The sequence below is a fragment of the Trematomus bernacchii genome, unplaced genomic scaffold, assembly GCF_902827165.1.
Source record: "Trematomus bernacchii unplaced genomic scaffold, fTreBer1.1, whole genome shotgun sequence".
NCBI classification, from domain to species: Eukaryota; Metazoa; Chordata; class Actinopteri; order Perciformes; family Nototheniidae; genus Trematomus; species Trematomus bernacchii.
Window position 1 is genome coordinate 3,071,503 of NW_022987685.1, and position 9,683 is coordinate 3,081,185.

Sequence of the window (9,683 nt, forward strand, 5' to 3'; positions counted from 1 at the left end):
TTGACTTCAGGATTCCTGCATGTACTGTTAAAGTGTGGATAAGTGGACATTTTTGTAATCGTCCCTGTCAAAAATACCCAAAACCTGCCTTCAGATGATTTTGATGTCTCCTTGATGATCAACCACAAACCGTTTTCCACTTCAGCTTGTCCGTGAGCTAAACGGTAACATTCAATTTGACCCTTTTTGGAAAGCTCGAACACATAGGTCAATTCTCTCTTTGCCCACCCCGCTCCTCGCTTACTAACCTCAGGAGCCAGCCAACCAAATGGAAATCCAAAATAAATCAGTAGTGATTTACACAAGGACTTGGACTGGGTGGGATTCATTTGCCTCGTGACATTTCCAAAGAAGTACCCCCTGGCAGCCGTTGTGGTTTAATGTACCTTTAGCCTTTCGTGTCATTGATTTGGCCCTTGGTTAATATATCGGATTCTTGTGTGTCCAGGCAGTCGATACTTACTTTCTGATGAGCCGCTTTGTGTATATTGAGTTTCCACACCGGTTCATCGTGCTAGCAGTACTTGGAAATCAGAGTTTCACCTTTTGCACAGCCCCACACAAGCGCTTGGTGTGGTAAGTAAATTGGCCGGCACTCAATTGTGTAAAAAAGTAGCTTTGATGCCCCGAATCAATATTTGTTAATCATAAAAAAAAAAATGCCTCCCGACAGTTTGAAATTGAATTTATTTTTTGGGGTGCACTTGAGAGGAATGAAAGTGAACGAGCAGCGCAGCCGCAGCTTGAAGCTAATTTTCAGTTAACATGCAACTGGTCATTAGGCTCCGGCTCTCGGGAGCCAAAGGTCAATAATTGCATCTGGAGGAAAAATCTTTTAACCAAACGGTGGAAGCCTTTTTGTGTTGAAGCATTAAGTAGAAAGTTCCCCTGTAATTGCATTAGTTGTTTAGGATTGCCTGAGCGGAGGATGAAAAATGAGCTCTGCCATGATTACTTCTGCGCTAAGTTGCTGTCTAGCGTAACAGTGGTCACACACAGGGAGTTTCTCATGTTGATTGGCTTTACGCTCCTTTTGTTTGAAGGTCTGTCTTTCTTAACACACATCTGTCTTCTGTTAAAGGTCTGAGGGGAGCCGGTGCTGAGTATCAGCTTTTTAACTTTGGACTAAATTCAACATTATTGTCATTGCACTGAGACAACAAAATGCAGTTAGCATCTGACCAGAAGTGCAAAAGGAGCAAGTGCACTGTAATATAGAAGTGTATATAACTTTACAAATATAAAAAAAGCCAAAGTGTATATACAGTGTCCTATCCTAATCCTAAACAACTATAGACAAGGCAACTATAGTCAATAAATATGAAACTCTATAAATCAGTATTGACACTTTTCTTAATAATAACAAGTGGGACTACGCAATAGAAGATATAACTAGTTTTCAATCAATGTTTTTGCTCAGGTTACAGTTCTTCTCATTAAATAAGTTTATATCATACCAGCTGATCAAAAATGTCCCTGTATATTCCTTGGCTAAAATGTAATAAATGGCAATTATTAAATTTTTTGTTTTTGCCCTGAATTTGGTCCCACCATTTGGAGAATGATGTTGTAACACTTAGTCGCTTGAATGTGAAAATGTTCACATCTCAAACTCTCTTTTCCATAGAGTACTCATGCCACTGTTAAAAAAAAAAAAAGGTAGTTTCTTCAGACTCTTTATTATTTATAAAAGCTTCCATCAGCCAAGTTTGAACATAAATGCTTAACTAAGTGCTGCAGACTTGTTTTGGTTTAACGTTGAATGCCAGTACACAAGTGTTTTAAGTTAGACTAATGAGATGCAAAAACCTAAATAGTGCTGCAACTTCTATTAACACTTTCTAATTGTCTATTATAATAAACCCAAGGTGACTTCTTGAGACGTCTCGTTTTATCTAACTCAAAGACATTCAGTGAATCATGAGCATTAATCACTCCTGACATCCTTGTGTTTGCTCCAAATTGTTCTTCTCGACTTCTGCTGTGATGAAGACATTTTGGAAATCGTTCCGCGGCTGTCGTCTGTGTGTGTGTTTTGCCTCGGAGCATTATTTACCGGCCCATCTCCCCCCCCTATCCTGCCTCCCCTCAGCTCCAGAGACCCTGATGCGTGCCCTGGAGCTGCTGAACTATCTGGCGGCGCTGAATGACGACGGTGACCTGACAGAGCTGGGCTCCATGATGGCCGAGTTCCCCCTGGACCCCCAGCTGGCCAAGATGGTGATCGCCAGCTGTGAATACAACTGCTCCAACGAGATCCTCTCCATCACCGCCATGTTGTCAGGTAACGCTCAGTGCTCACGGACCAATGAGCGCACAGGACATATACATAGCACATCTAGATAATTCAACTTCTGTACAGACAAGGAAGAAAAGGAAGTTAGTTGAAGCGGGAGAGCAGGAAGCTAAACAAGCTCCAAAACTACATAATACCTTGAAAACCTTTTTTTTACCATCGTTAACTAAGATGTAATGAATCTTATGGCAATAGTCACGTTTTTGCATTAACTTGTTTTGCAGGCGACAAGTTGTTTACTGCCACTTTAACCTGTGTAAACAATGGATGTTCAAATATTAGACCCCAGAAGTGGGAAAGTGAAATCTGAACTTAACTAAGAGGCAAGTAGGGGAAAGTGGTGTCAGCTTTTACTTGTGAAGAAGGTGGAAATACATGTCCGTACAAAATGTATAGGTGTAGCTGGAGCATGCTGCCGCAGTAATTGCACTTTAGGCTTGCCAAAGCAGAATGCTGCTCATTGAGATGAATCTTGACGCCTTTGAAGGGAGTGCGAGGGTCTTTGAGAGCGGGGAAATGGATTTAACTAGCTGTTTTTGGACGTGGTGTGCACTTAAAGCAGGTGTTTCGTGGCGGCAGCTTTTTGTGCTGAGTTAATTAGAAGTGAGCCGCCAAAGTACACCTGAGAATGTTGCCGCCACAGCAGCCAACCACTAGGCTCAATAAAAACAGTTTCACCCGTTAAAGACACAGTGGAGCACGGTTGACATTAAGCAATGCGGAGCGAGTTCACACAGGGGAGCCCGCAGTCCTCTGGATGAACTCACCTCTCATTTATTTACTTCAGTAATGTAATCTATAAAATGGTAATGCTATTTACTTTGAACCTCCATTGATAAGCGGTCCATTGACAGTGGTGCTGCGATGTGAAACAGTGCTAGCAAACCAAACGGCAAAGAATCAAAGTAACAATGTTTGTAAAAAAAATAAGTACAAGATAATATGGAGCGGAAAATAGAAATATAAACACAGTTGAGTATAAAAAAGAATAAATAAATAAACTTTAAGTGTGGCTTAAGGAGGTATTTACTGTCTTCTCCTGTCCAGTGATTTAAAAAAGAAAAGCAGTGCAGTGAATAAAGCAGTTAGACGGTAGAAATCTGTGTTTTTCTGATCAGCTAACATTTACTCAGCTTTTCTCTCTGGCAACTTGTATCCAGGTGTCATTAAAAAAGATGTATGCTAAAAATGTGGCTTAAAACTCAATACAAAGTCAATTTATGACAGACAACGCTAAAGTTGAAGGGGATACAATGCCATCACAGGAGACCAGAGGATTACAATTAAACATTTCTCTGAAACATTTGGGATAATAAAAGTACACAATTTAACTAAATGATGAAATAGTTTTTTAATCAAATCAGTTTTTATTTATACTTCCCGATAAACTCACAAAACCGTTTTGTTTCTCAGAGGCTTTACAGATCAACAAACATGAATAAAGACAATCAAACTGACAAAATGGTAGTGTGAAGGTCAATTACAAATAAAATATAAAAGCCAGGAGGATGTTCAAGGCTAAATATAAGCTTTAATAAAAAGACTTTAATGTGGAGAGGATGTCATGACATTTTCCCGCCACAATATAACACCATCTTCTTTTAAAGCCTTTTGCACATTATCCCATGTTTAAAGTGTATTTCAGTGCAGTGCATCAGGGCGGAGACCCCCACCCTTCCCTCCTGTTTGCCCCCCCCGCTCCTCTCCACTCTTCTCAGTGCAGTCTCTGCCTCTGTAGCCGAGGCCGTGTTCCTCTCTGTGGGATCAGCTTAACTTATCCCTCCGGGCGGCTGTGTTGGGGCCTGTACCAACCTTGTTTAGTCCCACAGTGCTTCGTCCGACCCACGGAGGCTAGAAAGATGGCCGACGAGTCCAAGATGCGCTTCGCCCACATCGACGGAGACCACATGACGCTGCTCAACGTGTACCACGCCTTCAAACAGAGTGAGTGGCCTCTCCTGCACACTGGGTTTATAGAGCTGAAGCCAACAGATGAATCTTAAGAGCGTCATGTTGACTTTCAGATTTTAATGACCATTTTAAATGTTTAATGATTGTATTTAAAGGCGTTATTTGTGCACAGTAGATACATATTATACTACACAAATAGTATTATAATTTTTGTAGAATAAGATTCCATAGATGGCCGATAAATCACATTATTCAAATTTCAGGATTTTATTTGACGACAGACAATTAAAGCTTCATTTGTATTTATTTTTTTCTAATTTAATATTGATAGAATACAGTCAAGGTACAATAAAACAAAGTTAGATGAAGCAGAAGGAGAGTTCATATTTACATATTTTTTGGTCAAAGACCCCAAATCTTGGCAAAATAACTAAAAGCTTTATGATAAATAAGTTTCAAAACGTATGATAACAAATAAAACAATTATTTAAATTCTCAGGGTAAGAATTTAATGAAGTCATGTACATGGGCTAAAATCAAAATTCAATACCAGAAGAAAAAAAAAAAAATACAAGCACATATACAGATCACAACACAATTGACTATAACTAAATACTATATATATATTTTTAAAATATGAACTAAAAGTCTGTTTCATTATTTTCCTTTCATTCATTTGAAAACTCCAACTGAAACTTTGAAAGTTAAAATGAAAAAAAGCCCTTTGGTCCAGCTTCAGTAAACATTTGAATATTAACATGATCTCTCTCTTAATCCCCCGTGTCTCTCAGACAGCGACTCCAACCAGTGGTGCTACGAGAACTTCGTGAACTACCGCTCGCTGATGTCGGCGGACAACGTGCGGCAGCAGCTGGCGCGGATCATGGACCGCTTCAGCCTGCCGCGGCGCAGCACCGAGTTCACCCACAGAGACTACTACACCAACATCCGCCGCGCACTCATCACCGGCTTCTTCATGCAGGTCAGACGCAGCAGGGGCTTCTGGGAGAGCGTCGCCTTTGAACAATGATAAGACATATTTTCGACATGTGACAAACATGGAGGATGCTTTAGAAAAGGGACCCAGACACTAGAGAACATATGTTACTCATACATCTAGAGCTGGAGAGAATGTATATGCTATAGAGAAACATTACAAGTTAAAAAAACAACCCAAATACCCAAAAAATGTAAGTAGTCCAACCTTAATATTTTGGGTTTATTTGATTCTTTAGTCCTATGTTTGCAACTTTATAACCGTAGCTATTCAGTCTCCCTTCTTATTTGTTTGCTAATTTGACAGAGAGCTGTTTATGTGCAAAAAACACACTACTGAGAATGCAGGCGAGATAATGACTGCCACACACGCACACACATTTACACACACAAGCATACACACTGCTGCTTTGTTTTTAACACATACAAGGAAATCACGTCAATTTGCTCCTCGCTCAAGGAAACAAATGGCATTTGCAATGAGCCATTTCCAGGGCTACCTGAAACAAGCAACCGGACCAGCTGAATTATGGCGTTAATATTTAAATATTTGTCAACATTAACCTTTATCGTGTTGACAAATTCGCGGCTCATGTTGGAGCTCTCGCAGCATTTGGGAGATCATGTCTTTGTTGGGAAAGGTCTTTATTGAGACTGATTGCTTTGGTTAATCACAACAGCCTCTGCAAACTGAGGAAACTCGCTCACAAGTTGTTCTCCAGAGCTCTGCAGATTTTTAATGCATGCGTGTAGTTGAGTAACAGCCAGCGATAAAGATCATGTGTGTGTGTCTGTGTTGGCCGCTGACCCCTCCTCTCTGTGCTGAGAACAGGTGGCTCACCTGGAGCGCACCGGACACTACCTGACGGTGAAGGACAACCAGGTGGTGCAGCTGCACCCGTCCACCGTGCTGGACCACAAGCCGGAGTGGGTGCTCTACAACGAGTTCGTGCTCACCTCCAAGAACTACATCCGCACGTGCACCGACGTCAAACCAGAGTGGTGGGTTTAATATATGTTCTAAAGATATCAGAAAGGAATGTTACATTTGAATGTTTGTTAAATAATGTTACATTAACTTAGAAAAGATGGAGGTGGATGGAATATTTATCTTTTGCAGGAATTAAAATTGTTTTTATTTAATTATAGAAGAGAAAATAACATTGTATAAATATTATATATGGTTTATATTTTTTTAATTACTTTTTACTTATCTTAATTTGTCCATACATGTACTTAGTTTAAAATACAAATGCGTTGTTAAATACAGTATAATGAAAAAAAAGACAAACAATCATGACTTATGGTATGCTTTGAATCACAGTTTATTTGTTTTTACCTTAGGGAAAAGAAAATATAACATTTTAATTTAATTTTTGTAGTTTGTCCAATATATATTTTTGTATTCACTTGATCACTGGATAGCTTGAATGCAGCACTTCCTGTGTGAAATTAGCGTTCACTCTGTATTCATATAAATATTACTACCTGTGTTCTACATCCCCCTCCGTAACTATGTACAATTAAGTATTTAATATGTTGGCGCAGTGAATATGTAGGAACAGCTTTGTCCCACGAGTTAACACGGTACATTTCTGTGACTGACGTTTCCTTGCTCTCTGTCCCAGGCTGGTGAAAATCGCCCCGCAGTACTATGAGATGAGTAACTTCCCCCAGTGTGAAGCTAAGAGACAGTTGGAGCGTCTCATTGCCAAAGTCTCATCCAAGGAGTACACTCAGTACTGAGAAGCTGCATGAGCTGCCCAGCATCCTCAGCATCTGGACATCAAACATGAACTTTTCTTTCATCAACAACTGATTCTCTATTTTTGGTCTCACTTATTCGTGTTCATGATGATTGATGAACTATGTGCTTTGAAGGCCACCTTGTGTCAGTATTTCTGCAGGTTTGGCACTACCAGAAATGGACTGTATGTAATCAGGATTTTAGTCATCAACCATTTCGGTTTAAAGCATGTACATTCCTCCATACTAAGTCACAGCTTCTAGGCTTGCTGGGAAGCTTTTGAAAATATAATTTATACTGTAATTTTTAATGTGGGCATAATGTATTGTTTTTCTTGTCATGGAAATACTAAGAGAGGCACTCTGCTCACATTCTCTGCTGCTGTTCAACTTAATAAAAATTACTTTGTAATAAAACCTTTTCCCAGTGTCGGCTTTAAAATAACAGGATCATCTGCATTCACTTAACCATCACACACACACACACACACACACACACACACACACACACACACACACACACACACACACACACACACACTGAGCAATCACGTTCTGACCTGCCAAATCCAGCTTGTTTCCTGCTCTTCAGGGAAGTTAAATCTTCTTACTGGGATATTGATAGCTTCAGAAACAGTTGGAGTGGGGGGGGGGGGGGATGTTAATTACAAATGTTTCAGAAGAAGATCAGTGTGAAATCCCCGCTGTGCTGGAGCCTGTTCTGGCTCTCCAGCTTTGTGTCAGCGCCTCGTGGATGTAAAAGGTAAGGCCTGCAGGCAGCCTCAGCACAGAGGAATGGTCGGTGACGGAACCTGAACATGTAGTTTCACTATCGTCAAACCACGGATGAACTTTAAATGTAGTGACCAACACCAAACTTGTAGGAATCCTTAAAGAAAAGGAAAAAGTGTTAGGCTCTCCTCTTATTCTGCGGGTGAACAACTGCCATGTGTGCAGCCGAGCTTGAATTACAAGAAAACTGATTAACCGACTCATGAGGGGACTGTGAACGTCTCCACCTCTGCAGCCTGAAGCCTGCTACTACAAGCATGCTGTACCCACATCTCAGAGATGCATTGTGGGTTATGTAGGCATCGGGTTAAGACAGGATAGAAGAGGGCATAGACCAAAACAAAAAAACAGTTTCCATCTATTTTGAACGTATTTATTGTCCATCACGTGGCTGAGGATGCTAAATCTTTGGTGTAACATCAATCATTCTTTATAAAATGTAAAATGACCCTAACATTTCCCAGAATCACATCCAGTTATCTAGTTTTTTCAAAATAACCAAATGCAGTTAGATATGTTCTTCACAAGCTGTATCACGCAAGTGTTTGACATGTTTAGCTTAAAAAACAATTAATGTCATTATCAAAATATTTGTTTATATCTTAATGGTCTAATTGTTTTAGCTCAACTTAGTCGAATTTGAAGCCCCATCAAACAATATTATCCACTAAGTTTTGGCTTTACTTTGTCAGGGTGCTATGACAAAAGCAAATCAAAGACCATATTTTGTTTCCACAGTTCTCTTGCACCACCTTTTTAAAAGAAAAGCAATTTCTTTTACTGGTTCTCTAATCCAGACTTCTCTTTGTCCAGGTAGTTTGTATGATAACCTGACCTTGCCTTCCTCTGTTCTGCATCTCAACTTTACATCAATTGTAAGGGAATAATATACATAACATTGACCTGAGGAGAGAGGCAGAAATGAAGCAGTAAGCATTTTTTCACAATCTCTGTAGTGTCTGGAAGTAGGCAGCTAGAGATAGTAGACCTGCTAAGGGAGTTTTAAATTAAGCCTGCAGATTGTGTAATGTGCCAAGTCAGGATATTAGCATGTGTGCTTTAATATTTTTCGGACTGTTGGGAATCCAAGTTTTTAAGTGGATGGCCTTTTGCTCGGGAATGTACACAGAACCATAAAACGGTGCCGTGGAGATAAGTCTGTCTCCAAAGCGAAGCCAATAGAAAACCCATTAGTTTGAGCTGATCTGGAAATGATATGGGATTGATTCTGAGGTAAGAGCAGTTTTTCATGCTCAATACTTCCCATTGATTCACACCGCCATAATTACAAATCATGTCTCCAACTTGTATTTTCTTAGTGTCTGATACGAGGGTCATATATGCTTGCATGCAGTTCTACTTTTTTATACAGGGCTAGATCTTTTTTAAAACATTCGCCAAGGACGATATGTGTTGTGCCATTTTTCTGTTTGGATTACAGAAAAGCTGCTGGCCTGATTTCACAAAAACATGTTGAAAGGGTTCAGCAGGGGCCATTAAATGTTGGAGCAGATCTGAATCGCAGTACATGAACTGATTCTTTTTTCGTTAACATTTGTTCTCTTAATCAGAAAATAAAAGTTTTCAACTGAGAAAATTAATGTGAACACCGCCTTAATCTATCTCTGTAGATATCAAGTTGTTGTTCAGACATTCATAGCAATGCATCTTCTTTTTAACGTGCTTCCACTAGAGTTCACGAACACACCAAAGTCAGTGCTGAGGAGTATGTCCTTGATGGAGGTCTGCACTCTCCGTGCCATTGCAGTTCAACATTGAAATTCAGTTGGAATGAGATTCAGAGTTTCCCCTTTTTGTTTAGCAGTTCAAGCGGAAAACTTATCTGAGGTCAAGGGTAGGCTGTACATTTTCTCCCTCAGCGTTTCACAACACCCTGCGCTGGTGTTAGGGCCCATTCTCTGCGACTCCCTGACAGTAACTC

The 9,683-nt window shown here is 40.1% G+C and overlaps 1 protein-coding gene across 2 annotated transcripts in view; it reads left to right on the top strand.

Moving 5' to 3' along the window:
- dhx15 (DEAH (Asp-Glu-Ala-His) box helicase 15) overlaps nt 1-7,371 on the top strand; it is a 28,072-nt gene extending 20,701 nt beyond the window's left edge. For both annotated transcript variants that reach the window (XM_034136567.1, XM_034136566.1), the window contains exons 10-14: nt 2,093-2,284; nt 4,118-4,240; nt 4,999-5,189; nt 6,036-6,205; nt 6,832-7,371. In XM_034136567.1, the coding sequence (XP_033992458.1) occupies nt 2,093-2,284; nt 4,118-4,240; nt 4,999-5,189; nt 6,036-6,205; nt 6,832-6,949 (794 nt within the window). In that variant the 3' untranslated portion in view covers nt 6,950-7,371. The remainder of the gene's footprint in view (nt 1-2,092; nt 2,285-4,117; nt 4,241-4,998; nt 5,190-6,035; nt 6,206-6,831) is intronic.
- The last annotated feature ends 2,312 nt before the right edge of the window (nt 7,372-9,683 follow it).